The 27,821-nt window shown below is 50.3% G+C and overlaps 3 protein-coding genes across 13 annotated transcripts; 2 read left to right on the forward strand and 1 right to left on the reverse strand.

Moving 5' to 3' along the window:
• Positions 1–854: 854 nt before the first annotated feature.
• CNTROB (centrobin, centriole duplication and spindle assembly protein) lies at positions 855–20,180 on the reverse strand. 7 transcript variants are annotated; one of them, XM_030800265.1, is made up of 20 exons: positions 16,807–16,908; positions 15,409–15,830; positions 14,537–14,621; positions 14,196–14,277; positions 13,615–13,771; positions 12,591–12,707; positions 12,257–12,373; positions 11,807–11,905; positions 10,378–10,614; positions 9,885–10,031; positions 6,913–7,046; positions 6,186–6,311; positions 5,797–5,959; positions 4,451–4,709; positions 2,717–2,868; positions 2,460–2,523; positions 2,112–2,282; positions 1,820–1,952; positions 1,279–1,351; positions 855–1,052 (listed from the first exon to the last, which is right to left on the reverse strand). In XM_030800265.1, the coding sequence occupies exons 2-20, from the start codon at positions 15,676–15,678 to the stop codon at positions 927–929; spliced, it is 2,712 nt and encodes a 903-aa protein (XP_030656125.1). In that variant the 5' UTR covers positions 15,679–15,830; positions 16,807–16,908; the 3' UTR covers positions 855–926. The 7 variants fall into 7 exon arrangements, with proteins under 7 accessions (XP_030656125.1, XP_030656127.1, XP_030656130.1 ...); XM_030800267.1 differs by having other exon boundaries at positions 14,533–14,621; XM_030800270.1 differs by lacking the exons at positions 15,409–15,830; positions 16,807–16,908 and adding an exon at positions 20,096–20,180.
• On the forward strand, positions 16,925–18,698 carry TRAPPC1 (trafficking protein particle complex 1). Of its 2 annotated transcripts, none has more exons than XM_003274639.3 (5): positions 16,925–17,108; positions 17,219–17,317; positions 17,473–17,543; positions 17,898–18,036; positions 18,313–18,698. In XM_003274639.3, exons 2-5 carry the CDS (start codon positions 17,219–17,221, stop codon positions 18,439–18,441), a joined length of 438 nt encoding a protein of 145 aa, XP_003274687.1. In that variant the 5' UTR covers positions 16,925–17,108; the 3' UTR covers positions 18,442–18,698. The 2 variants fall into 2 exon arrangements, with proteins under 2 accessions (XP_003274687.1, XP_030656134.1); XM_030800274.1 differs by having other exon boundaries at positions 17,053–17,076.
• KCNAB3 (potassium voltage-gated channel subfamily A regulatory beta subunit 3) lies at positions 18,698–27,821 on the forward strand. 4 transcript variants are annotated; one of them, XM_003274638.4, is made up of 14 exons: positions 18,698–19,854; positions 21,204–21,247; positions 21,336–21,373; positions 21,607–21,686; positions 22,948–22,992; positions 23,076–23,120; positions 23,325–23,368; positions 23,872–23,958; positions 24,711–24,796; positions 24,946–25,066; positions 25,152–25,246; positions 25,383–25,503; positions 25,670–25,758; positions 26,035–27,821. In XM_003274638.4, exons 1-14 carry the CDS (start codon positions 19,613–19,615, stop codon positions 26,110–26,112), a joined length of 1,215 nt encoding a protein of 404 aa, XP_003274686.1. In that variant the 5' UTR covers positions 18,698–19,612; the 3' UTR covers positions 26,113–27,821. The 4 variants fall into 4 exon arrangements, with proteins under 4 accessions (XP_003274686.1, XP_030656131.1, XP_030656133.1 ...); XM_030800271.1 differs by lacking the exon at positions 25,670–25,758; XM_030800273.1 differs by lacking the exon at positions 23,872–23,958.

Here is a 27,821-nt window from a genome sequence, read left to right on the forward strand (position 1 = left end):
GGTATGAGATGGTATCTCATTGTGGGGTTTTGCATTAAATTGATTTGCATTTCTCTGATGATTATTAACGAGCATTTTTTCAAATGTTTGTTGGCTGCTTGCATGTCTTCTTTTGAGAAGTGTCTGTTCATGTCCTCTGCCCATTTTTTAATGGAGGTATTTGTTTTTCGTTTGTTGATTTAAGTTCCTAATAGATTCTGGTTAGACCTTTGTCAAATGCATAGTTTGAGAATATTTTCTCCCATTCTGTAGGTTGTCTGTTTACTCTGTTGACAGTCGCTTTTGCTGTGCAGAAACTCTTTAGTTTAATTAGGACCCAGCACTCTAGTCTTTTACACGTTTTAAAGCTGCAAGCATGAAGACTATAGCAACAATATGTCTGCTGGCTGGAGTAGAATCTGCCAATCTGAATCCTACAAATGCAACCTGAAAGAATTATTTTCCCTTAAAAGAGAAAACTTTCTCCCCAACAACCAAATTTTAACTCAAATCTTTATACAATAACTTACTCTTATTAAAATTTGGGTCTTTTCTGATTATTAAAGTAACATATACTTTTTAGAAAATTTGGAAAATACAGAAATGTATTAAAAAACTAAGAATCACTCATAATTCCACTACCACCCAGAGTTCATTGCTCTGCAGGTTTTAGCTTTGTCCACTGAATCTTAGCCGCTCCAACTTTCCAAATCTTGTCATAGACCATCTTCCAAAGCACTCATGTCTTTTCCCACAGGAAATGACATATAAACATGTAACATATAAAAAAGTACTGAAACCAAATGTGGTTTCTTTACAAAGTGATTTCCTACAAAACCTCTATTTTCCAAATTCCTATGAGCCAGAGACTCTGATACAGACTATTGAGCATTTATTAAAATAACACAACGAGAGAACAAAGAAGAGGGAGGGTAGGGTAGGGGGGCTCATCTCCAGACTCCCCCCCGGCTCCTCATGCTACTTGGGGCAGGGTGCCCACTTTTCTTCCGTGTGGGAGGTTTTTCAGTCTTGGAGGCTGTAGCAAGGCGGCGAGGGACAGCCTGGGAGGGAATCTGAGAGTTGAGGTAAGAGAAAGGAAGAAATCAGCGTCAGATCCTCTCAATTCCCCACCCCACTGAGGAAATGCACGTGGAGAGGGCCAGATGAGTCTGCAGGGAGGAAAGGCCATGCTACAGAACGTGGGGGTGGAATGGAGGGGCCAGCCAGGAGTGTGCAGAGGTGAAGGAACTGGTCAGTGAGAGCCCTTTTCTCCCCGGTCCCTGCCTGACTTTCCCTCACCTCTTTCCGGGGGATCTCACCCAAGCGGGAGTCTGTGTTCCTTCTGGGGACATTATCCCCTCGGCCATCAGTCCTGCCACACAAATCAAAGGTATGAGGATGGGGATCTCCGTCCCCCCGGTTACCCAATACTGGATGGAAGAACCACTCCCCAATTCTATCTCTTAAGAATAAGATCAAACTCGATAGACCCGGGCATCAACTGGGAGGAGACATTAGTGGAAGTAAATAATGAGTTACACTAGCTAGTCAAAATTCTAGGATTCTGAGTTTTGAGCTGAAGGGTAAAGAGGAAAAAAACGAAGGTAGAGAGACCTGGGGAAAAGATTTTTTTGTTTAGAAGAAAAAAGCAATAGAAAGGTAGAGACAAAAGAAAGTTGTGGGGCAGTAAGAGAAGAAGATCTGTGGATCCACCTCTCATCCTTCACTTTCCTCCCCAGAAAAGGACAACGATTCAATTCAGTGTAAAACACACCCACTCCACTTCCCATAATCCAGCTTCCATCCTGTGAATCCTTCCTCCTTCCTCCCAGGCTTGTACCTGCTGTGTTCCAGCCTCTTCAGGTAGAGCAGGAGATCCTCAGCAGGCAGAGCCCCCCAGCCCCGAGCCTGGTAGAGTCGCAACAGTTGAGACACCTCCATCAGCTGCCTTGAGAATGTGAGCCCATCTCTACCTGACACACATAGCAATAATCACCGGCGTCATCCTAGGGCCTGTCTCCCCAGCCCTCAGCCCATTTCCCCAGGAATTCAGAAGGACTGTAAGTGCCTGTACTGGATCCACACTCAGGACTGTCCCTCCTTTTTTCCCTAGTAAACCAGAACATGCTCACCTCTCTCTGGGGAACTACTGCTGGGACCACTGCCTTGTGAATGGGAGGAGGGAAGCTCATGGACCCGGAAAAGACTGGATGCCATGGCTAAGGGGACTTTGGTTTTGTGTACAGGTGGTGGAATACGGGGCACTTGAGGGGCTTCCTCCCAAGATGGGACAGTCAGAGGACCTAGCAAAAGGAAAGAAAGCCAAGAATCAGGAAATGGGGCAAAGAACCAAGGAAGTCCCACCACCCAGCATTTATAAGGCTTTATTACCTTTGCCAGCTCCTAAAAATTCATCCTAGATAACCACCTCCGATCTTTCCTAGGCCGCAGCCCCAACCTTCTTCAGAATTGGAACTCACCAGACTTAGGGGGCAACAGGTCGACAGAAGGGTTCTCATTGTTCTGGGGCCCTGTCTCCAGCAACTGTGGGTGAATAAAATAGTCAAGTTCCCTAGGGACTGATAGAGAAAAAGGCCTAGGGATCTGAGAGAAGAAGCTGGGACAAAGAGTTAGTCATAAACAGGGAATGAGGCCAGAGTCCTGGATTCCCAGAGCAGGAAGAGGAAAGGAGAAAGGGAAGAAGAAAATGAGCTAGTCTGGGTGGAATCTCTCTTACCTGGTGCAAAAAATTCTTGAGGCCCTCCAGCTGAGCAGGCGGCAGCCCTTGCTTTAGGAGGCCCTCCCAGTCAGGTCCAGGATCTTCCTCAGGGAATGGCCTTTCTGCCCTATGATCAGGATGGAAGGCCCCAAGTGCAGAGAAGGCCCCACCTATAAAGTGAAACAGGTGTGGGTGGATGCAAGTGTGTTCAGGGGGGAAGGGGCTCCTCCACAAATCAACTCACCTAATACTCAGAAGAAAAGGGCCTATTAAATGTAAGAGGAACATTACAGCTAAGAGAAGATGAAGATGGAGGTTTAAAGTAGCTGGAGAGGGAAGGGTTGGAGGTGACTGGGAGATGGCACAGCTGAATTCTAAGACAGAAATACAGACAGAAGAAAGCTGTGGTACTCAAACTCTAAACAAATAAATACCCTCACAAAGTCCCTGAAGAATGGAAATGAGTAACACACATGTTCTGACCTCTTCCCCAGAATATGCCCCATTCTTTTATTATTCTCACATAATTTAAAAAAAATTAATTGTGCTACAACTAATCTCTTTTTTTTTTTGAGACAGAGTCTCACTCTGTCGCCCAGGTTGGAGTGCAGTGGCGTGATCTCGGCTCACTGCAAGCTCCGCCTCCCAGGTTCCCACCATTCTCCTGCCTCAGCCTCCCGAGTAGCTGGGACTACAGGCGCCCACCAACACACCCAGCTAATTTTTTTGTATTTTTAGTAGAGACGGGGTTTCACTGTGTTAGCCAGGATGGTCTCAATCTCCTGACTTGTGATCCGCCTGCCTCGGCCTCCCAAAGTACTGGGATTACAGGCGTGAGCTGTAATCCCAGCACTTTGTCTCTCTTTTTTTTAAGAGACAGTCTTGCTGTGTTGCCCAGGCTGGAGTACAATGGCACCTTCTTAGCTCACTGTAGCCCCAAACTCTTTGGCTCAAGCAATCTTTCTGTCTCAGCCTCCCTGGGTAGCTGGAAATTTGGGTGTGTGCCACCACATCCAGCTAATTTTTTTTTTTTGTGTAGAGATAAGGTCTCACTATATCGGTCAGACTGGTCTGGAACTCCTGGCATGAAGCCATCCTCCCACCTCAGTCTCCCAAAGTGCTAGGATTACAGGTGTGAGCCACCGTGCCTGGCCCCATCCCTCATTTTTAATTCGACCTGGGTTGTCATGTTTGTACCACACAGAACACCCCCATCCACTCAAATCACAGCTGACATTAAACTAGGGGTGGACACCACACCCAAGGTCAGCCAATCCAATCAGATGGCCTCTTTAAACTGGACCTAAAAAACTGAGACACCGATGTTTCTATAAATGTCTAGAGGCTCAGCTAGAGTCAGTATCACAGCTGGTCAAACCCACGTGTAAACTGAAGTTATGAGGGGCGAGAACCTTGAATGCCGGTCTAGCAAGAAAAAAGAGCAGATGTGCAGGAGAGGTGGACCCAGGAGACTATGCAGGCCCACAGAAAAGGGCCACCTAGCTGCCTCAGTTCCTGATAGTGCCCCGTTCCCAACTCCAGTTCTCCTTAAGTCCCGCGATGTCACATTTTCATGAGATCTCAATCCCTTTATTTGGACCAATGTGAGCAGATTTCTGCTCCTTGCAACTTGTGATCACTAAAGGCATCTGGGAAACTAAATGCTCAAGTATCAGACAGAAAGCAAGGTACAAAAGAGGGAGCCAATTCATGCACAGAAGGGGAACCCGAGTGACTTCTGCCCCCAGTTACCTGTGGATGAAGTAAGGTCTGGTTTGGGTTCCAGGGGCTGGAAAGAATGCTGGCTCTGAAAAGAGGGGCCCAACAGGAGGCTAAGATCTGAGGAGGAACTGCAAAGAACAGGAGGTGCTCCAGGTAGCTCATCCCTTGCTTCCTGGCTCTGCTGCAATACAGGCTTCAGGGCCACGGCCACAGGAGGCATAGTCCAGACCCTCCTCTCCTCCTTCTCCAGCTCCTGAGGCCCGGGGCTGGAGGGTCCAGCAGGAGGAGCCTGACCAGGAGAGAGGCAGAAAGAAGGGTCAAAGCACAGTAGGTTTAAAGAGATAAGACATGGTACAAACACTTTAATAAGATTATAAATTTCCGGGTGCAGTGGCTCACACCTGTAATCCCAACACTTTGGGAGGATCGTTTGAGGCTGGGAGTTTGAACCAGGCTTGGCAACATAGAGAGATGCCATCTCTACAAAAAATTTAAAAATTAGCTGGGGGCAATGGCACGTGTGTGTAGTCCCAGCTACTTGGGAAGCTGAGGAGGGAGGATTGCTTGAGTGCTCTGGGCAACAGAGTGAGACCTTGTCTCAAATAAATAAATGATAAATATATAAATAAATAAAATTAAAATTAAAATATCCTAATTTTTTCTTCTTTTTCTTTTTTTGAGATGAGGTCTCACTATGTTGCCTAGGCTACTCTTGAACTCCTGAGCTCAAGTGATCCTTCTGCTTTATCCTCCCGTATAGCTGAGATTACAGGCGCACCACCACACCTGCTAGAATTTCATAATTAAAAGAAGGAAGTGGGAAGTACCAACGTATGAAGGGCTAGGAAGTGAGACTCCCTACTCTACTCTGGGGCAGGACTTGGCAACAATTTTTGGCCCTTTCCCTCATAATTAATTCAGCTGTCCCTCCACAAAACTAGTACCATGTATCATTTGTCCCCTCTTGGGACTGGGAGACTAGAGTTATGCCCAATGGAATGGGGCCAGTCTGAGTGAGTATGGCCATGGAAAAAAGGATGTATTTTGCTGAGGCAGTTATTATTTGTAAAGTCCACCAATTTTTCTCCCCTGATGTAGGCCTTAGGAGCTGAACTTAGTACTTCCCTTAGGAGGGAGCTAGATTTCCAAAGAAGGAATTTAGAACACAGTTCTTGCTGGGCATGGTAGCTTATGCCTGGAATCCCAGCACTTTGGGAGTTAGAGGTGGGAGGATCACTTGAGCCCAGGAGTTTGAGGCTGCAGTGAGCTATGATCGCACCAGTACACTCCAGCCTAAGCAAGATGAGACCCTGTCTCAAAAATAAAAATAAAAATAGAACACAACGGAGAAGCTTAGCTCAAGGGATAAGGCGTACTGGAGGGTTGGGCGGTGGGAGAGTGGTGCTGAGCAGCTGGTTGGCCTCATCCCAGTGGGCCTGCAGCATGGCCTGCAGTCTTTCCACCAGCTCCACCCGCTGCTCCTCCAGCTGCTGGTTCCCACTCTGCAGTTCGCGCACTCGCGCTTGCTCCCGGGCCAGTCTGAAGCAAAGAGAGAAGAAGTGACTCAGGGCCTTTAAGGAAGCAGATACTTGGGAGCTAAAAAGAGCCAGAAGGGAATGTTGGACATCTGACATTCTGAAAGGAGCTGGGGCCCATGTAGAGGAGGACAGATCAATCAACGGAGCAGCTCTTCACTGTTCCCAGTTTGGGCTCTACCCATGGGAAAGGGGCTGGGGCCTGAAAGGGGCACTCTGGGGACCAGGACCTGAGCTCATAGTCCTCAGCCACCTGCTGTTGCCGCTCCTCTCGTTCTGCCATTTCCACCTTGAACTGAGCTAGCTGACTGGCCAGCTCCTGCTGGTGCTGTCCACTCAGGTCCTGCAGCTGCTTCCTACAGGGCACAGGTAGAAGAGGCCTGAGACTGGAGACAGAAGAAGTGAGCAACTGAGAAAAAGACATCATGTGTGCATGTGACAGTGACCCAGATAGCCAGTCAGCTAGCCTGGCCATGGCACAAGAAGCGGCAAGGACAAAGCTGGGGTCTTAAGATGGGTTCCTCAGTAGCAGAGACTTAAATAAATTTATTTCGGAAGCATTTCCAGAAAATCTCAGCAGCAGAATGGGGGTGAGGAGAAGTGATGCCAGGCTGGGAGGAGAAGTGACGCCAGTCTGACAGAGCAGCTCTGGAGATAGCGCAGGTCATACCTCGGCACTGTCCCAGCAAGGGAGCTGGACCATCTATCATTCTGCACCTATCAGTTCTTGGTTAAGGTCTACTCCCTATGGGATGAAAATTCCCAGGCACTTCTGGCTCTCCATGAACGCATGAAGGCAGCCCTCCCGAGAGAGACTCAGGTCCCAGCTGATGGGAGTTAGCACACCCTGAGAGTCACAGTGCTGGACCATAGCAAAGGGATTGAAGGGAACACAGGCCTGGCACTAACGATACCTGCTGTGGCTGAGAGAAGTGACACCCAGTGAGTCCCACGTACCTGTGATGTTCCCTGAGGGAGGCTGCTTGCCGTAGGCTGCTCTCCTGAGCCTGCGCCAGCCGCTCTGTCACCTGCTGCTCCAGCTGCACAGCCAGCTCCGACTCCAGCTGGATCCGCTGGCTTTCATACCGGGCCTGGGAGTGAAGGAAGGTGGGATAACGGCCCAAATCTGTTTGGGCTTAGAAGAGGATGGAGGATATAATGTAGTCAAAATCCAGTACCAACTTTCCCCTCATATGAGATGAAGAACAAGAATTTTGCCTCAAGGGGTGAAAGAGGTTCCCTTTCCTTAAGATATTCACACTTTAAACATACATCAAAGTGAAAATGACTATGAGTGAAAGACATAAATTTCTTAGCTAAAATAAATGTTTGATAGAGCAATCAAATCCATTCTATGTGTCTGAGATAACATACCCTGAGTAGAGTACCTGAAAGCCAGTAGACATTCAATAAATGGCAGTGCCTCTTCCTCCTTAAGCAGTCAACCTATAAGTGTCTCCATTTTCTCAGCCACAGTCCTTCAACTCACTAAAATCTGATTTCCACGTATAGTATTTTACTATAAAGAACTCAATCTCTTTTCTTTCTTTTTTTTGAGATGGAGTCCCACTCTGTCACCCAGGCTGGAGTGCAGTGGCACGATCTCGGCTCACTGCAACCTCTGCCTCCCGGGTTCAAGCAATTCTCCTGCCTCAGCCTCCCAAGTAGCTGCAACTACAGGTGCGTGCCACCAGGCCTGGCTAATTTTTTATATTTTTAGTAGAGACGGGGTTTCACCATGTTAGCCAGGATGGTCTCAATCTCCTGATCTCATGATCCACCCGCCTCGGCCTCCCAAAGTGCTGAGATTACAGGTGTGAGCCACCGTGCATGGCCCAAAGAACTCAATTTCTAAATCCAAATAGTGGTTATTTCTCAGCCCCTATTTCTGAGACAGAGTCTTGCTCTGTTGCTCAGCCTAAAGTGCAGTGGTGTGATCATGGCTCACTGCAGTCTCGACCTCCCAGACTCAAACGATCCTCTCACCTCAGCCTCCAGAGTAGCTGGGACTACAAGCTGGTGCCACTATGCCCAGCTAATCCTTTTATTTTTTGTAGAGATGGGATCTCACTATGTTGCCCAGACTGGTCTCAAACTCTTGGACTCAAGCAATCCTCCCACTTCAGCCTCCTGAAGTGCTGGGATTACAGGCGTGAGCCACCACACCTGGCCCTTTCTGTCTTTTTTTTTTTTTGAGACTCGGTCTTGTTCCTGTCACCCAGGCTGGAGTGCAGTGGTGTGATCACGGCTCACTGCAGCCTCTACTTCCAGGGTTCAGTTGATCCTCGCACCTCAGCCTCCAGAGTAGCTAGGACTACAGGTGCGTGCCACTATACCCAGCTAAGTTTTTGCATTTTTAGCAGAGTTTAGGTACTGCCATATTGCACCCAGGCTGGTCTTGAATTCCTGGGCTCAAGCAATCTGCCCGCTTTGGCTTCCCAAAGTGCCGGGTTTCCAGGTGTGAGCCACCACACCCAGATGCTTTCTTAGCCTTTATCGCATGTGATCTCATTGTAACACCTGACGCCCTAGGTCAATTCTTTTTTTTTTTTTTTTTTTGAGATGGAGTCTCACTGTGTTGCCCAGACTGGAGTACACTGGTGCAATCTGGGCTCACTGCAACCTCCACCTCCCAGGTTCAAGCGATTCTCCTGCCTCAGCCTTCTTAGTAGCCGGGACTACAGGTGCACACCACACACCTGGCTAATTTTTGTATTTTTAGTAGAGACGGGGTTTCACTATGTTGGCCAGGCTAGTCTCAAACTCCTGGGCTCAAGTGATCCACCCACTTTGGCCTCCCACAGTGCTGGGATTACAGGTGTGAGCCACCACACCGGGCCAAAGGATTGTGGTTCTCAAATGCTGGCCTCACTGGTACCTCAAGTTAACCATTTATAAGGAACACAGCCTCTCAGACTGGCTTGCACCTAGAAAATTCATCAATTTTTCCTTAACACACATTTTATACATAAAAACAGAGGCCCATAAAGGTCAAAATTCTAGCTAGAAGTAGACGTAAGTGCCCTAAGTCCTAATGCAGTACTCTTTCCTCTTCAATGCTGTGTTTCCACCATGGGCCAGAACACAGCTCTCTCCAATCCTTTCCTCTATTCTGGAGATCGGCAAACTACAGCCCAATTCAGCCCTCCATTGCCTGTTTCAATAAGTTGTACTAGAACATTGTTCTAGTACAGGTGTTGTGCCCATTTGTTTACGTACAGTTTATAGCTACTTCTGTGGTATAACAGCACAGTTGGGTAGTTGCACCTGAGACCATACAACCCACAAGGCTAAAAATATTTACTGTCTGGCCCTTTACAGAAAAAGTTCGCCAACTCCTGCTCTATTCCATGGCAAGAGTCTGACTAGTTTGAATTTAAAATTCAGTGTGTTAGCTAGATGGAAAGTGTTTTTCAAAGTGTAATTATATTTGACAAACAATTTTTGAGTACAATTCTGTGCCAGGCCATGTGCTGTTATGGAAGTTTCATAAGTAAATTAAAAAATCATTGCCCTCCTGGGTCCCTGACCTACTCAGAGAAATTAATACAAGTTATTCAAGTAACGAGAATTACAGAGCATACTGTTACGATTGGAATCAAGTCTCTGACAAAAGCTTTCACCTGCTCTGTCAATCCACTAAGTGTGGTGTCATCTCTTAAAATAACATAAGGTATCTGTAATAGATTTAAATCTATTTAATCCTAAAAGTAACACTAGGTCAGTCTGACATATTGTGGGAAATGGTCACTCAGTGAGAAATGGCTCTGAGTTTAGGACAGAAAACTACTCATACTACACAGAAACTGTTAATGGAATTAAACCCCAAACACCTGAACTGGGAGTGTCTGCTGCAACTCCTGAGAGGTCTCTCTGCCTCAGATCTACTTCTCTCAGAACAAAACCTCAAGAACCCTCTGCCTTCTGACCTGCACCAAGCTCATTTCCAGCTGCAGGGCATCTCTCTCTCTCCGAGCTGTATCCAGCTCTCCTTCCAGCCGCCGCACCTCAGACTGCACCAATGCCAACTGGTGCTGGGCCTCCCAGGCGGCCTGGGCTTCCCTCTGGCTCTTCTCCTATGAAAGACAAATCAAATGTATATACATACCTCATTTCTTATCTCCTGGTTACCTCCACTCCCCAGTTCATCCTCCCAAACCCTAAAATCCAAGCTTCCCCCCTCTCCTCCCATTTGTCTTATTTCCCCATCCCTGTTGAATTTCAGTCTTTGGCCTTTCATGTATTCATTACCCCCAGCCCTTCCTGCTGGCCCTATACTCTCAACCTTGTCTCCCACACATGGCTCTCTACTCTCCATTCCTGCCTATATATAGCCCCCATGTTCTAACATTCCATCCCATTCAATTATTTTGCCCTTCATCTACTCCCTAGTTCCTCAACTCTTCCAACTGCTACTTTTACCTTCTCCCTTTCCAACTGAGCCTGGCTCTCCTCCTGCAGCGCCTGGTAGTGTTCCTTAAGCTGGTGCTCTTGCTGGGCCCAGGTCTGCCGTTCTTCTTCTAGGGCAGCCCGAAGAGTCTCCAACTCTCGATGCTCACTCAGTTGCCCAGCCCGAGCTGCATCCCGCTCTTCCTGCAGGGCACAGCACCGCTGCTGTTCTGCCTCCAAGCTCAGGGTCAGAGCTTGCCTTTCCTCCTCCTACAGCCGCAGAAGAAAACCAAGCTCCTTAGTAGGCTCTTCAGAGACCAGCGATCTGCCCTCTGACCCTCATACAAGGTGCCTGCTGAGAATTATGCTCATTAAAAACACAGTAATTAGGCCGGGTGCGGTGGCTCACACCTGTAATCCCAGCATTTTGGGAGGCCGTGGGCAGATCACTTGAGGTCAGGAGTTTGAGACCAGCCTGACCAACATGGTGAAACCCCGTCTCTACCAAAAAAATACAAAAATTAGCTGGGCATGGTGGCATACGCCTGTAGTCCCAGCTACTTGGGAGGCTAAGGTGGGAGAATCACTTGAACCCAGGGGGCAGAGGCTGCAGTGAGCTGAGATTGCGCCACTGCACTCCAGCCTGGATAACAGAGTGAGACCCTGTCTCAAAAAAAAAAGAAAAGAAAAGAAAAGAAACTTGAGTTAGTCAATTCCGTACCTTTTTTGGCCATGCCCTACACCAGCGTTCCCAAACCAGACTGAAAAAAATCACCCAGGAAATTTCTGAAAAGATTTGGGTTCCACCATATATCTACAGAATCAAAACCTCTGCAGGTGAGTCCCAGAAATTTATTTTATTTTATTTATTTTACTTTACTATTTTATTTTATTTTACTTTATTTATTTTATTTTTTTTGAGATGGAGTCTCACTCTGTCACCCAGGCTGGAGTGCAGTGGCGTGATCTCAGCTCACTGCAACCTCTGCCTGCTGGGTTCAAGCAATTCTCCTGCCTCAGCCTCCCGAGTAGCTGGGACTACAGGCATGCACCACCATGCCCAGCTAATTTTTTGTATCTTTAGTAGAAACGGGGTTTCACCATGCTGGCCAGGCTGGTCTCAAACTCCTGACCTTGTGATCCGCCCACCTTGGCCTCCCAAAATGCTGGGATTACAGGCGTGAGCCACTGTGCCCAGCCTATATTTTAAAATAATTCCTCAGATGATGCTAATGTTCTAATGAGGATACAATTTGCAGAGTTTCTCAAACCGACTTGGTAGCAGAGCCTTTTTTTTTTTTAATAGAGTATCTAGCTGAATTACTGTTCTAAGGAACACACTTTGGGAAACAGTGCTCTGGTACAACTCAAATTATAGTCTCCCACAATCCACCAATAGCCCACAGCTCTCTAGAAGTAATTAACAGCTTCCAGTGGAATTAACCCAGTCCAATCTTCTCACCAGTGTCTCTTTTTCCCGTTGCTGCAGTCTGGCACTTTCCTGCTCACGATTCAGGGCCTCCATGGCCTCAGAAAGGCTTTGTTCCAGGTGGGTTACTGTCTTTCAGGAAGAGAGGAATACAGGGCAGAGGAACTGTGGGAAATCTGTGTGTGCTATATTTTATAAAGCAATGACAATGTAAACTCGAAACTTCAGAGTTAACTAAATGACTAAGGGGCCAGATAGAAGACTACATGGTGTGGGAAAAATTAAGAAGACACTGATGATGCAAGCTGGACAGCAGAAACGGTTAAAGGAGAAGAAAGGAGGGATGAGAAGAAATGTCAGGACAGCTACTACAAGACTGAGGTCAATCTGTTAGAAATCCTAATTCCAGAGCTATTTCTGCCCCTTTCCATCTAGAGATCTGTGACTCAGGTTCTAATGCTCCATATGCTCCAGGGTGCTCACCTCCTGCTGCTTGCTTCTGGTGAGCTCTGCTGCCTGGCATTCCTCTTGAAGTCCCCTGAGAACCTCTGTCCGCTCAGCCTCATGCCGGTTCCAGCCCTCCACTACACGGGCCAGGGTCTTAGGTAGGGAAAGTAAGATGAAATTCCAAAATAACTTTTTTGCCTCTTTCTACCCACAGGGGTGGGGTCAACAGCCATCTTCTCCCAAGAGTCAGCAAACCAACCCCTTGCCCAGCTCTCAGCATGCACCAAGAAACATTGGTTGGCCACCCACTTATTTATTATTCCTTAATGTCTTCTTGGAGAGACCCACCCACATTTTGCTACCCTGGTACCTTGTCCAGTTGTTCAATCATGGTATCTTTCTTGCGGTCGGCAGCCACAGCCACGGCTAATTGTTGCTGTAGCTCTAACACTCGGGTCTGCAGGCTCTGAATATAGCGCTCACAATGCTGGGGAAAAGGGTGAGGAGTCTGGGTGTTGCCCATGTTTCATATGACCACAGCACCAAACTTTCCAGCTCCTCTAGTGGGGGAATGGGCTAGAGCCAAGAAGCCTGGGTCCCAAGAACAGAATAGGTTTGGAGAGGGAGAATCAGGAAAATTCTGAAGCAAGCACCTTGAGGCTCAAGATCTCCAACATGTTTCTGTACCTTTTCAGGAGGTAAGTGCTTAGATTCCAGGCTCCTCCTTTTCCTGGATCTCCTGAGTAAAAATCCCATAAACCTTTTGGCAGAGGTGCAGCAGCCCACACAGCAAAATGTGCAAAGTTACTCCTACCTTCAGAAGCTCATTGGACACAATGAGTAAACACAGCAAGGATAAAGGGGAAAGCCTTTCTTTCATGCCAAGGGGTTTAACATGGAGAAAGAGAGGCTTCCAAAAATGGCAACCAATGATTTTGACTTTTCTTCTCCTTTGTCTTATTTCTCTGTCCCCTTTAGACACTAAGGCAGAGGTTCACAGAGATAAAGCGCAGTATATCACCAGTAGCTGTAAATCCTGTGCACAAGCTAGCAGAGTTTGTGTCCATTCAACAAACAGAGTGTTTCTGTGTTATGTATATTCTAGACCTTAGGCAGCCAGTACTAAGACAAACAAGATACGGACCCTCAAATTTTAGAGGGGAGAAAAAAACAAGATATATCAGAATGATAAGCTGCATGAAGGAAATAAGAGGGCGATCTGACTGACTACTTGGAAAGGAGGTGGTGCTGTATTAGATGGATGGTCAAAAAAGCCCTCCTCAGAAAAACATTTAAGTCCCAGCTTTCAGGCTCTTAACCCTCAGCCCTTTTCAACACTTGGATCCCCTCTTTCTAATCTTTGCTGCTTTCGAAAGGAAGCCTTTGCGTCTTACCTTGCGGCGGGTATGCTCTGAATCCAATGCATCTCTCAGCCCCTGACAATCTGGGGGATTGAGTGGAGGCCCTGGCCGAAGGCTGGTATAGCAGGGAAACAGCTCCTCCAGGGCTTGGGCTGAGCTAGTTGGAGACAAGTCTTGCAGGGGCCGGGTGCTGAGCAAATCAGGTAGAGAATGTTAGGGCTGGGAAAGCAACTGTGATATTCTACAAATGAGGAAACTGAGACCCACGGAGGGCAAGAGACTTGTCCAGAGTCGTAAAGCTATATAACCATAGTGCCATAAATAACACACTGGTCTGTGATTCACTTAAAGGTTTCAGCAGAAACAAGCTAACTCTTTAGAGGGGAAGAATGACTGGAGGTTAAGAGAAAACTGGGTACTAGGCAGCAGATACCCGTGTTCCTGAAGGAGTAAAGCGGGCAGGAGACAGTAGAAAAAGGATGAAAACTGAAAGCCACCTGATAAGCTTCTTGGGTTCTTAAGAGGTACAAAAGCAATAAAGAGAGAAATAAGGAACAAAACACTTGGATTTCCAAGAAAGCAAACAAGCTAGGAGAACCCCAAGGAGAACTCACTTGAGCAAGGTGGCTGTGCTGTCACTGTCAAAGGAGTCCTCTTCCCGTCTCTCTGAGCCAGCGCCAGGAATGAGAGGATCCCCTGCAGGCAGCCAGAGGGATCCCAAAGCCAGAGTCAGGTAAATGACAAAAACAGGGGCCACTTGAAGAAGAGAAAAGGCCTTCCTTTCCAGTTCCCTCACTCCTTCACCCCCTCTCCCAAAGAACAGGAGACTTTTCTCCTGAAATCTCTTGCTCAGAGGTTTTCCTGCTTAGGTTTTCCTACCTGCTTCCTCTGTCCACTTTCTCCACCCCTTACATCTAGGTTCTCCTTCATAGTTCTAGGGAAGGGGCTTACTCACGATAGGCTGTATCACGTGAGGTTTGGAGCATGGTCTGGAGCTGACCCCGAACACTTTCCATCTCAAAGATATGCTTAGAACCATCCTAGAAAAAAGCCACATGGAAATCAGATGCAATCTGCGTTATCTGTCTCCTACCTATTACCAGGGTAGAATTTTCACTCCAGCACTTTGGAAAACAAGAAAAACCAAACGGATCCAATAAGGGATGTCCTAACCTTGAGTCAGAAATTCAAATACTACAGAAACCAGAAAGATAGTGTAAATAAAATAATTGAGGAGGTATAAGACAAGAGTTGTGGAGATTCTTGCCAATTCGAGAACAAATGTAAGGACTGTATGGCTTATGGCTATCGTTTTCAAACTCTGGAAGACCTAACCAGTCTGCAAATTGACTCTGATACCTTTTCTATACAATACTAATAACTATCTTCTCTGTAACATGTTGTAGTTGACTAAACTATGTCTTAATGATGTACATGCCAAAGTTGGAACCATACTATCAAAATAGTGTTGAGCTGGAAGGTTCTGAGCTGCTATCCTAAGTCCCTCGTTCCCTCTTGGGATCAAGAAACCTTACCCATTCCCAGTGCACAGAAAACAGCTCACCAACCTACCCCATAGGTTTGCTCTATCTACTCAGAGCAGAGATGTCTCTCACAAAAAACACTAGGAAGTTTCATAATTTTCAAATTATGGTGTCCCAGGTCACTCCCTCCCTCATAAGCATGACTGCCTATGCAGTTAAAAGGAATATGAAATCCAACAGGAAGAGTTCAAATCTCATCAAAGCTTTTTATTTTTACCAACCCCAATCCCAAGACTCTCTGGTGTATAGTGCCACAGTGGTCTCCAAGACACACTTCCCTCACCTTTTTCTTCAAGTTGTTTTCCAATCCGACTGACAAGCTTCGACTCAATTCTTGGGCTAAACCATCTAACCCTTCATGAGGCGGGGAGGTGGAGGGTAAATACAGCTGGGCTCGGGCCGTGGCCTCCGCCTGCCGGCTGAGGCGCAAAGAAGCATAGAGCTGGGAGGTCACTTCAGACGACACTTGGCTGAGCCCAGGGGGTTCTGATGAATCACTCAGGAGATCCTCCGCCCCGAGGGGTGAACTGGGACTGTCAGCTGACGTTGCCATGAATACAGGGAAGAGACAACCGGAGACAGCAAAGAGCTGGGAGTTTCTGCTTTAGCAAAGTCCAGGAGGAAAAGTTCACGGAGAAAGATTTGGGAGAAGGGAGGAAGACTCCACGCCAAGGATCCTTGGTGAATCAAGGGTATCGAGGCTTTCTGGTTAGAGGAAAGGTTTCCACCAGTTCCAGGGGCCATGGGAGTGGGCAAAAGCATCCCTTTCCCCAGCTCCTGGGAACAGTGTTAAGAGGGTGCAGCGCACAGGGGGTGCGGACAGAAGACCTACTGTGGGACAACAGCGCCGCTGAAGCTCCTCTTCCCAACTACAAGTGCTGGAAGCTGCAGTTCAACTCCGGCACAGGCTATCCCCGGTCAACTGAGCTCTTAAGTTCTCACACCCAAAACGTCCCAACGGAAACGGACCCAAATCCACTAGGAGCCCAATTTCTGTCCGCCTGCCCTACTAATCCCTCAATTGGCTCCAGTCTCAAGAGAGGGAGGAACCTCACGCTCCCCCACCCCTTCACCCGTTCTGCCCAGGGTCAGCTCCCTGTACTTTCCCTTCGATCCCTCCTGGCAAGAAAGCCATAGCGAGCTTCCTTGCTCCCTAGAATCTCTCCCTCCCGACCACTCCAAAAGAAACCTTGTAGCCGGGCGCGGTGGCTCACGCCTGTAATCCCAGCACTTTGGGAGGCCGAGGCGGGTGGATCACGAGCTCAGGAGATCGAGACCACGGTGAAACCCCGTCTCTACTAAAAAAATACAAAAAATTAGCCGGGCGTAGTGGCGGGTGCCTGTAGTCCCAGCTATTCGGGAGGCTGAGGCAGGAGAATGGCGTGAACCCGGGAGGCGGAGCTTGCAGTGAGCCGAGATCGCGCCACTGCACTCCAGCCTGGGCGACAGCGAGGCTCCGTCTCAAAAAAAAAAAAAAAAAAACAGAAACCTTGTGAACCCTCAGTCACGCCCTAAGTCGTCCCTAAAAAGCACGCCGCCCTCAAGCCTAGCCCGAGATCCTCTGCCCCGACGACCACCTGGTTCCGCCCACTCTCCACCCTTCCAGTCCTCAGCCCCCAATTTACCAAAGTGGGGGGCAAGCGATTGGCCTCCTCCCCTGAGATCCCCCTCTCACGCCTACCTCTACGCTCAAAACCGTTCGCAGTCTCCCGCCCACTGTCCACGGCTCCGCCTCTCTCGCCTCAATGACGTCACCCGCCCGCGAGACCGCGCTCGCAGACACATCACTTCTGTATTCCCGAGCGCCTGGCCGCGCGTGCGCGGCTTCGGTGGCCACAGATTGGCTGAGGGAGGGAGGCGGAGTCTGACGAGCTGCATTGGAACGGAGTTAAAGCCCCGCCGCGGCCGGGTGAGAACCCCCCTAAGGGGCGGAGCTCCGTGGAAACCGGAAGTAAGTCTTAACGGGCACTCGGAGCAGTTCCGGTGAGTCCAGGGGTGGGGTCCCCACCTGGTTGGAAGGCTGTGGGTCCGGGAACCCGAGCCCACGGAGTGGGGGCGGTCCCGGAGCGAGGCTCACACTCCCTGCCCTGCAGATGACTGTCCACAACCTGTACCTGTTTGACCGGAATGGAGTGTGTCTGCACTACAGCGAATGGCACCGCAAGAAGCAAGCAGGGATTCCCAAGGAGGAGGTGACGAGAGGGCCCTGTGCAGCCCAGGCGACCTCTCATCTCCAAACACCTATAGTCCCCTAACCCAGCCCCTCCTCTCCAAACCCCAGCTCGTTCCCACCCCCCACCCCGTCTCCCGCATCAACCGAGAGCTAACTCTGCCCCTCTCCCTCCAGGAGTATAAGCTGATGTACGGAATGCTGTTCTCTATCCGCTCGTTTGTCAGCAAGATGTCCCCGCTAGACATGTACGCCGAGTCAGAAAAGATGTGGGGAGGAGGGCTAGCAATTTGGGAATTGGGGATGGGGGACACTTTCTGAAGTGGAAGGAGCATTGGCCTCCAGAGAGGGAAAGGGTACTTAAGAGAGGCTGAGTCCAGAGCGAGAGTGCTGGAGCTGGCAGGAGTGGGGGTGGGGAGGGTCTGAAAGTAGAGAGGTTGGTGGGGGCTAAATTGAGGGGTGACGATGGGCGATGTCTTTACTCAACCAGGCTTCTACAGGATATGTTTAGATAAAGAGGGAGTCGACCTTTGAGGGGATCAAAAGTATCTCTTTGGGAGAGATTCTGCTCCCATTCTTTAACACCCTCCTCATCTCTGCAGGAAGGATGGCTTCCTGGCCTTCCAAACTAGCCGTTACAAACTCCATTACTACGAGACGCCCACTGGGATCAAAGTTGTCATGAATACTGACTTGGGCGTGGGATCCATCCGAGATGTGCTGCACCACATCTACAGTGCGGTCAGTGCCAGCTCCGGGGACTCATCCCCCAGAGCTCTTCAGATCTCCAGGACTCCCTCATCTCCCCTGCCCTAATCCTACTATATGTTTGCTGAACTCAAGAGTTTTCTCAGGGGCCCTTAGGTTCTTAACTCTCACCACCACTTTCTCCTCAGAGAGGGCTTGCCTTCCAGCCCTTGTTCCTTGTGCATTCACACACCCCTGAGGTTATACGAGGTTTGGGGCTAAAAATCAGAAGTATCCAAAGCCTGGCTCTAACATCTTCCCTTTCCATAGCTGTATGTGGAGCTGGTGGTGAAGAATCCCCTGTGCCCGCTGGGCCAAACTGTGCAAAGTGAGCTTTTTCGCTCCCGACTGGACTCCTATGTTCGCTCTCTGCCCTTCTTCTCTGCCCGGGCTGGCTGAAGCAACCTACCTCAAGTCTCAAGAGAATTCATGTCTGCCTGGGGCCCTTCCGAACCTGTGCCAACTAAGGGCCCCCACTGTAAGCCCCCGCACCCCCACCCTCTGCCCAGAGCAACAGCCTAAAGGCCTGCCCTGATGCTCTCCTCCTACCAGAATGAAGCCCACAGAGTCCCTCCACCTCCACACCAGGCCCTCTCTCCAGTTTTATCCCCTGCCTAATGCTGCGAGAAGCACAGAATAAACTTTTTGTCACTCTCCTGCCTGAGCGTGTTGGTTTGAGGGCCCTCTCAGTCCTGCCCCACGCATGAAGGCGGAAAGTAGGGCAGCCACACCCCCTTGAGGGCCACGAAGTGGCTTTGCGGATGGGTTTCTCAACCGTGGGAATATCGATGCTTTGAGCTGGATAATTCTTTATTGTAGGGACCGTCCTGTGCTTTGTAGGATTTTAGCAGCATCCCTGGCCACCACCCACTAGATGCTGATAGCACAGGCGTGAAATCAAAAATATCTCCAAACCTTGCCAAAAGTTCCCTGGGAGACACAGTCTCTCCCGATTGAGAATCACTGGGCCGAGGGAAGCCTGACAGCCCTTGGGTCCCAGAGGGTGCAGGAGCCATCCTCCCCGATTCTGCTCAGAAAATATTCAAGCTGCAGAGCCTTCGGCAGGCGGGGCTTATGCTGATGAGCGGCAGGTTTGATGGGGAGGAGGGCGGCTCTATGCAGATGAGGAGGCGGTGCCTGCATGCTGATGAGCTGGGCCCGCTGCCGAAGCTGCTGGGAGCCCAGCGGGTCCCGCAGCGGTTCGCGCTGAAGTGGCATCTCTCTCCCGCCCCGCTTCCCCCTGGGTCCTTATCCTCCGAGACCTTTACCTCATCCTCGACCTTTACCCTCATCCATTTCCCCCTCCTACTCCTTGCACCTGTGTCCCCTGTAACTAAATATCTCCACTCCTGGCGCCCCCCGCGTTTCTTCCCTCCCGCCGCAAACCTCGCGACCTCCAGCAGCCCGCCCCCGCGGGCCCGATCCTGCCCGGCGGCTCCCGCCGCAGCCTCCTCAGCCTTCCCGCTCTGCCGGGGTTCGCCCCACTACGCCCCCGGTCGTCCGCCCTCGGGCTTCCCTGCTCCCCCCTCCCGTCCCCTCGGAGCCCCCTCCCCCGCCCCGGCCAGCTGGCATGCAGGTGTCTATCGCGTGTACCGAGCAGAACCTTCGCAGCCGGAGCAGTGAGGACCGTCTCTGTGGACCCCGGCCGGGCCCCGGGGGCGGTAATGGCGGGCCGGCCGGCGGGGGGCACGGGAATCCTCCGGGGGGTGGAGGGTCTGGCCCCAAGGCCCGAGCTGCACTGGTTCCCCGACCCCCAGCGCCCGCTGGGGCCCTCCGAGAGAGCACCGGCCGAGGCACTGGCATGAAATACAGGTATGGGGGTGGCCGGGCAGCGCACTCCTTCCGCTTTCCTTTCGGGACCCCTGAGGCTTCTTGAGATGGCCGCCAAGACCCCTTCAAACTTCACTAAGTAGGTCCCCCTTCTTCCCATCTCTTCTTCCTGTCTCTGGCACTCCCTCACTTTGTCCCTCTCTTGGTTTCTGTCGATACCCCTGACTACGAGAGAATCAAGTTTACCAAGGTTGACTGGATGCCCCTGAGCTTCCCTCCTTACCCCTGGGAAGGTCAGGGATGCACGGATCTCCACGCTACACGGATCTCCAGGCTATGCCTCCTCCAGTGGAATGTCCTTGGGTCCGTGTCCTGGGGAGTGGAGGGAGGGAATCGGCTTCTCACTCTGGCCTGCTCGGGGTGCCTGACCCAGATACTGCCCCTGCCTGTCCCAAAGGCTAGGTCTCCTGCGACCTTTCTTGGGCGCAAGGGGAGTGGGGCCTGTGGGAAGGATGGACCACATTTTTCATCTCCATGCTGAGGGACAGGGTCTGGGTAGACTGAAATGTAACTGACTTTATCTCAGAGGACTGCCAGACCAGAGGCTCAGAACTTGAAGTAGGGGGTAGAGGAGGGGCTCCTGCTTGGGAGTGAGCTGAGGTCACTGATCTGACCTGCTTTTTCACCTGAGGAATCTGATCTCCTCTATGTGGTGGCCCTGATTGGAAAGCTGAGCTGACACCTGGGTTGGGGGCTTTGGGAGGATGAGGGGGCTCACTGGTTCAGAGACAGTCTTCACAAGTCAATAGGAACAGAGGGAGTGGAGAGGGAGAACTAGGCTTTTCTGTCTTACTCTCCCCCCTCCCCCCAGGTCCTCAATCTGCCTTTCCTCCAGGCCCATCTGCCTAGCCTAGCCAGGGACCCCTGCCTGTCTGAATGCCTGAACTTGACTTGGTTTACCTCTTCCAACCTGGCATCTACCATTTGGCACAGCACTCTGTCTGAGGGCCTGGTCTCACAAACTCACCACAATCAAACAAAATTCCTCCCAGCCCCTCACTGCACATAACCCACAGATGACTCAAAACAGACAAGACCCCAGAAGAAGGACAAACCAGACTGCACGTCTTCAACGTGATAAGACAGAATGGAGACTCTGGACAGTGGCTCCAGAGGAGCAGTCACATATGGTTCACTTGTCCTTTTGAGAAAATTCCTAGGACCTCTGCTCTGGAGATAGCACTTGCCCAATCTTATAGGCCCACTGGGTCTAGTTTCTTTGGACTGAGACATCTGAGGGCTTCTCAGTCTGGAAGGAGAGGAGCTGGGGGCTGATAATCTAAGTCCATAATGGAGGCTCCACCCCTTCCCGCTGCTTCTGTATCTTGCAGGAACCTAGGGAAGTCTGGTCTTCGAGTATCCTGTCTTGGCCTAGGTGAGTCAGAATAGGGATTAAGGAAAGGGGGGCATTCTTTCATGGTCTGTCCCCTGCAGTGCTCATGTGCCTGGTTTCTCTCTTGCAGGTACCTGGGTCACATTTGGTTCTCAGATCTCAGATGAGGTATAAGTTATCGGACCTAGAATCAGGGTGGTGGGGGTGAGGGAACCTGAAAAAAGGGAAGTGAACCTGGATAGGGGTTTGGACAACAAGCACAGGGAATGAGGGGTCTGAGGCTGGAGGATGGGGAGAGGGGAGAGACTAGAGAACCCAGGGCTGAGATGTGATGGGTTAGAGTACAGTGAGGGAGGTAACAGAGAAGCAGTAGTTGATCTTTACCTCTTTCACCTCCCTAGACAGCAGAGGATGTGCTGACTGTAGCCTATGAGCATGGTGTAAACCTGTTTGACACCGCCGAAGTGTACGCAGCAGGAAAGTAAGGACTGCGGTGAAAGAGCTAAGCTCCATTTGGAAGGCTGAGAGGACCCCAGGGATTATCTTCCCGTATTCCCTCTAAAGAACCCTGGGACTTCTGAGAACGTGAAGTTCCAACCTTTTGGTGGAGGGACCCGAAAGCATTGTAGGAGCTACAGTCCCAACATTAGTCCCTCTCTGGCTTAGAAGTCAGTGGGCATACTGTGCAGTTACATTAAATAAAGCCAACAAATATATCTGAGGCATTAGTTATGTGCAACTACATGAGGATTACAAAGATGAATTTTCAAACACATCATGCCGTATCACACATTGATGGATTCACACTAGGAGCAGGGAAAACCTAGGATGACCTACCCTGCCTCTTCCCCATCTAGCCAACACTTCTGCTCATCTTCAAGACTTGACCCAAGTGTCCGCTCCTTCAAGAACTTTGCCCAACTCCCCAGAGTTGGTCACCGCTCCCCCACCATGAGCTCCTAAAGCACTGTGGACTGCCTTCTGACACGCAATTTGTGGGTTATGCAGCTATATTAGCTGCTCACGTCAGAGGCCTCCTTCCATGGAACTTGTCTTGCTCTTCCCCAAGTACCCACACAGAGCCTAGCACAGAGCAGGTGCTGCTTCTGGGAAGAATCAACATGTCTGCAAAAGTGCACAAGTCTAAGTGGTTAAAGGAACAAAAAAGGGCAATAGGAAAGATTAAACAACGGTAAAATATTTCAGTAGCAGTACACCATGACAACTTAAGACTTGTCACAAGTGAGCTCATAATTTTATGCTAAATTATGTAGCCAATTCTATGGAAGCTGACAAGAAGGCTGGACCATAGATTGTGGCACTCAGAGAACACATTATGGGTGAGGCAGAATTTGGGCTGAGCTTTGGAGGACGGGTGGGATTTTGCAGAGGCTCAAAGAAGGGGGAGGGCAACCCAGATAGTTGAAGCTAGACAATGCAGTGTCCTTCCTGGCTCCGCCATAGTTGGCCCCTCTCACCTCATCCTATTTTATCTTTTTGGCACCCACAGCAGGGTTTGGTACATAGCTAATGCACAACAGATATTTGTTGAATACGTGATGAAAACTATACAACTACACTCCTAGTTTCAACAGACCTCTTATTTTGTCCAGGATGGGGCTGTGAGCTGAAATGGACCCCTGGTTTATATCCTACTTTGCAAGAGAGGAAAAGGTGGGGAGGAGAGGAAGGAATTGATGGGTCTGGGAGGGATCAGTGGCTCTGCCTTATGTTTCTTTTAGGGCTGAAAGAACCCTAGGCAACATCCTCAAGAGCAAAGGTTGGAGGTGAGACTGTTTTGGGGGGTTGCTGGGGACGTGATCACCCAAAAACCCTTTTCTTACTAGTTCTCCCATTTCTATTCTTCCAGGAGATCAAGCTATGTCATCACTACCAAGATTTTTTGGGGAGGACAGTAAGTGGCTGCCCCACTGTGATTGTGGAGAAGGCCTACAAAGAATGTGTGAAGGTGTATGGGGTGGGGGTGGGGAGAGCTATCCTGCACCAGGTCCGCACCGTGCCTGTGAAGTCTCATGCAATCCCATTTCCTTATGGCTCCAAGCCAGCCCTGGTCCCCTATCTTTGTCACATCTCATCTTTGACTTACCTTTTCCTACAGGGCAGAAACCGAGCGAGGTTTAAGCCGAAAGCACATCATTGAGGGTGAGAGTTAGGGGCTGGGAACCCAAAGTGAGGGGATATGGAAGCCAGAGGAGTAGGGCACATTCTCTGAACTTCTGGAGGTTTTGAATAGGGATTTAGGTGGCCGTGGCAAGGGGGCAAGGTCTGAATTCTTTTTTTTTTTTTTTTTTTTTTTTTGAGACGGAGTTTCCCTCTTGTTGTCCAGGCTGGAGTGTAATGGCTCGATCTCGGCTCACTGCAACCTCCTCCTCCCGGGTTCAAGGGATTCTCCTACCTCAGAGTCTTGAGCAACTGGGATTACAGGCGCACGCCACCACGCCTGGCTAATTTTTTGTATTTTTAGTAGAAACGGGGTTTCACCATGTTAGCCAGGCTGGTCGCAAACTCCTGACCTCAGGTGATCCGCCCACCTCGGCCTCCCAAAGTGCGGGGATTACAGGTGTGAGCCACCACGCCTGGTGGCCTGAATTTCTTAGTACACTGAAGCTGAGGTGCTTATCTTCTTCTCCCTACCCCACCTCCAGGCTTGCGAGGATCCCTGGAACGCCTCCAGCTGGGATACGTGGACATTGTCTTTGCTAATCGCTCAGACCCCAACTGTCCTATGGAGGGTAAAAGCAGCACCCCCAAACCTTACAGTCCTTCAAAACTGAGCACTTCCTCACTGGGTGCGGTGGCTCATTCCTGTAATCCCAGGACATTGGGAGGCCAAGGCAGGAGGATCACTCAGGGCCTGGAGTTCGAGAACAGCCTGGGCAACATAGCAAGACCCTGTCTCTACAAAAAATGTTTTAAAGGCCGGGCGCGGTGGCTCACGCCTGTAATCCCAGCTCTCAGGGAGGCAAGAGGCAGGAGGACAGCTTGAGCCCAGGAGTTCGAGACCTGCCTGGGCAATATAGCGAGACCCCATTCTCCACAAAAAGGAAAAAAAAAAGACAAAAAAAAGTTTTAAAATTAGCTGGCTGTGGTGGTGTGTGCCTTGTACTCCCAGCTATTCAGGAGGCTGAGGCAGAGGATCATTCAAGCCCAGGAGTTTGAGGCCACAGTGAGCTATGATTGCACCACTGCACTACATCCTGAGTGACAGAGCGAGGCCCTTTCTCAAAAAATCTAAAATACAAAAACTGAGCACTTCCTCAAACCCTCAGCAGGAAGCCAGCCCCTGCTCAGAAGGCCTCCCAAACTCCACAGTGGAGGCTGAGACTCCAGGATATGGACAGGAAGGGAGGCAAAGAATAGATATTAACTTTCATGACTCCATAGAGTTGCCCGGGGCCTTGGTGGGGCAGGTGGAGGTCTGCAAATCTGGAGTCTTAGATTCCAGGGGTCTGACAGTAAGGCTTTCCCTCTCCTGTGTACCTAGAGATTGTGCGAGCCATGACCTATGTCATCAACCAGGGCCTGGCCCTATACTGGGGGACATCCCGATGGGGGGCTGCAGAAATCATGGTGAGTGTGTGACCCCACGTTGCCCCTGTCCCACAGCTGGTTCCCACTTTTCACGTGGTTACTCCAAAGCCCACTGCCCTGGGGGAGAAGGCAGAGAAGAAAACGCAAGTAGTGCTCTGACCACTTTCTTTTCCCCAACCCCCACCCAGGAGGCCTACTCCATGGCCAGACAGTTCAATCTGATTCCTCCAGTGTGTGAACAAGCAGAGCACCATCTGTTTCAGAGGGAGAAGGTGGAGATGCAGCTGCCAGAGCTCTACCACAAGATTGGTTTGCAGCCCTCATCCCTGCCTTCTTTACCTTAGCCTCATCCATGGCTAGGTCCTTTTCCTGACACCCAGTGTTCTTCCCTTAGGAGTTGGATCAGTCACTTGGTACCCTCTAGCCTGTGGTCTCATTACTAGCAAGTATGATGGGCGAGTCCCAGATACCTGCAGGGCCTCCATCAAGGTGAGATCTGGGGGCTCTCGACGGCAGGACTGGGCTACATGGGCTGCTTTGGGGGGAGTTGCGGGGGGCTGCTGTGCGAGTGTGGTGGTGGTGGTGGTGATGGCGGGGTCTTCTGCTGATTCTTCTTGACCTCCAGGGCTACCAGTGGCTCAAGGACAAAGTGCAGAGTGAAGATGGCAAGAAGCAACAAGCCAAAGTCATGGACCTTCTGCCTGTCGCTCACCAGCTGGGCTGCACCGTGGCCCAGCTTGCTATTGGTGAGACATTGCACCCTGCAGGGGCCCTGTCTCCTCCTGACATGCTCCCAAGCCCATCCTAAAACTGGTTTGTCCCTAAGGAGGACCCTCGTCTTCAGAGACACTTCTGAAATCTATGTGGTCACTGTTCCCCATCAGTTCTCTTTTTTTCCTCCTCTGGCCCCAGCGTGGTGTCTCCGCAGTGAGGGTGTCAGCTCTGTCTTGCTGGGGGTATCGAGTGCGGAGCAGTTGATAGAACACCTGGGCGCGCTACAGGTGAGCCGGAGACTCAGAGGCAGAGCCTATCTGTCCCCCTCCCCAGGAGTCAAAGCCACGCTATGCAACCCAGGATGGCTCCATAAGGTCACCCACTACAAAGTCCTCACTTTGCAGGTCAGAGGTCCCAGGGCCGGAAAGCGAGGCACCGGCACAGCTGCGGCTCTTGTCTTGCCACTTGACCCCACTGTGGTGCTTCCCCGGGTACTGGAACCCCATGCCCTTTCTCAGTGACCCAGCATGGGCTGCCGTCGCCACCATCCCACTCTCCTCCAGGTGCTGAGCCAGCTGACCCCACAGACGGTGATGGAAATAGACGGGCTCCTGGGAAACAAGCCGCATTCCAAGAAGTAGTCTGTCGCGGGCGCAGGGACCCAACCCGGTATCGCTGCACCCGCCCGACACCCGCTCGCCGCAGCCGCCTCTCCCGCTCCGGATCCCTCCACGCAGCGGCCGGAGCCAGACTAGCCCCGCCCGCCAACGAGTCCCGGCTTCGAGTAGTGATACGCATGAACAAAGCCATATCCTTTTGCAGTGGGGTCGAGAGAGAAAGTAGTACGCCCGCTCCCTGCTGCGTCTTTCTAGGCCCTTCTTGCAAATCCCGGGCATGAGCTACTTGCCGTCGGCTCTCTGCCACTTGGTCTCGCCCCCTACTCCCCTCCCCTTATTCCTGAGGCCCAGAAAAGAAAACAAAAACAAAAACCCAGCGCATACAAGAAACATGCAGAGTACCTCAAAAGGGGCCCTTGAAATGTCATCAAGGGGTAATAACCTAGTGAGTGAGTTGTGATGTCATCTGGAAAATAGGAAATGGGGCTCTTAGGGTATTTAGTACGAAGGAAGCCAGGCTGGTCCTGGCAGGAAGTAAATGACAATCTTTGGGAAACCAGGACCCTGCCTCCCAGCCCAGAGGTGGAGGAGGGCGGTCAGGGTGGGGCCTACAGTGGCACAGCACTGACAAAGGTAGAGGGAAATTTAATAGCACATCTACACTGCAGTCTGGTGAAAGTGGCCGGGGTGGCACTTGGAAAACAATTGGGTTGTTCTTGGCAGGAATTAGTGACAGCCTTTCCGTCACGGGCAGGGACAAGGGGCTGACATAAAACGTCTGGGTATAGACTTTTGAGCCTTGAGCAGGGCCTCCTACCTGGCAGTGGGGAACTGCAGTCTTCCTCCTGGCAATAACCCTAAAGCAATAATGATGGCCCCTCCTCTGTAAGACTTCCCAGGGAACTGTAAATAAACCTCAGCTTGATCCTCACAGTGTCTAAAGTTGCAGGGGCTTGGGAGGTTAGGGTCACAGTCTCACCTGTCTGGTCCTCTCGCCCCCTAACATTAGAAATCTCCTAGCATTAGCTTTCTCTCCATTGCTCATTCACCTTGGTGACCCAGGCATCGGGCTCCTAGTCACTGTTCTCATCAAGGACCAAGACACCAGATACCCCAGGCCCCAGTTTTCTTCCTTCAGCTACCACATTCCTTAGAACCCAGAAATCTGGCTTCTTAATTTTGTTCCTCTTTCTATGAAAGACTTAGCTATCTGCCCTTATTTGTTTGTATTTAAAGTAATATTAGCCATACTTGTTTCTTGTACTTCTCATTTCTCTCTCGCCGGATACCCACACATATGCCAAGGAACTTGTGGCTGAGTGGGAGATGCTGTTCTGAGGTTGAGGCTTTGTGATTTGGTGGAGAAGTAAAGTGAAGAATGGTCTGAGGTTGAGGGAATACAGAGAGAAGGAAAGATGTTATCATTTTACTGGGACAGAATTGGGTGGACAGTTACAACCTTAAAGATCACAAGGTAGAGGAGGATGAGCTCTGCCTTCCTTAAATACAACCTGCCCATCTCCCTTCTACCCATCCTCATCCTGCCTTGATCCAAAAGCTGGGCGAGCAGAGTAAAACTAATTTCCAAAAGAGAAAAGTCAGCGGCATGCCATTTACTGGATTAGCAGCCAACTGCATCAACTAATTAATACTTACATCCACCCCATCATCTCCCACTCATTTTGCAATACTGTGGAGGAAACAAGGAAGTAAAATATATGACTAAACTATGA

The sequence above is a fragment of the Nomascus leucogenys genome, chromosome 19 (assembly GCF_006542625.1).
Source record: "Nomascus leucogenys isolate Asia chromosome 19, Asia_NLE_v1, whole genome shotgun sequence".
Taxonomy (NCBI): Eukaryota; Metazoa; Chordata; class Mammalia; order Primates; family Hylobatidae; genus Nomascus; species Nomascus leucogenys.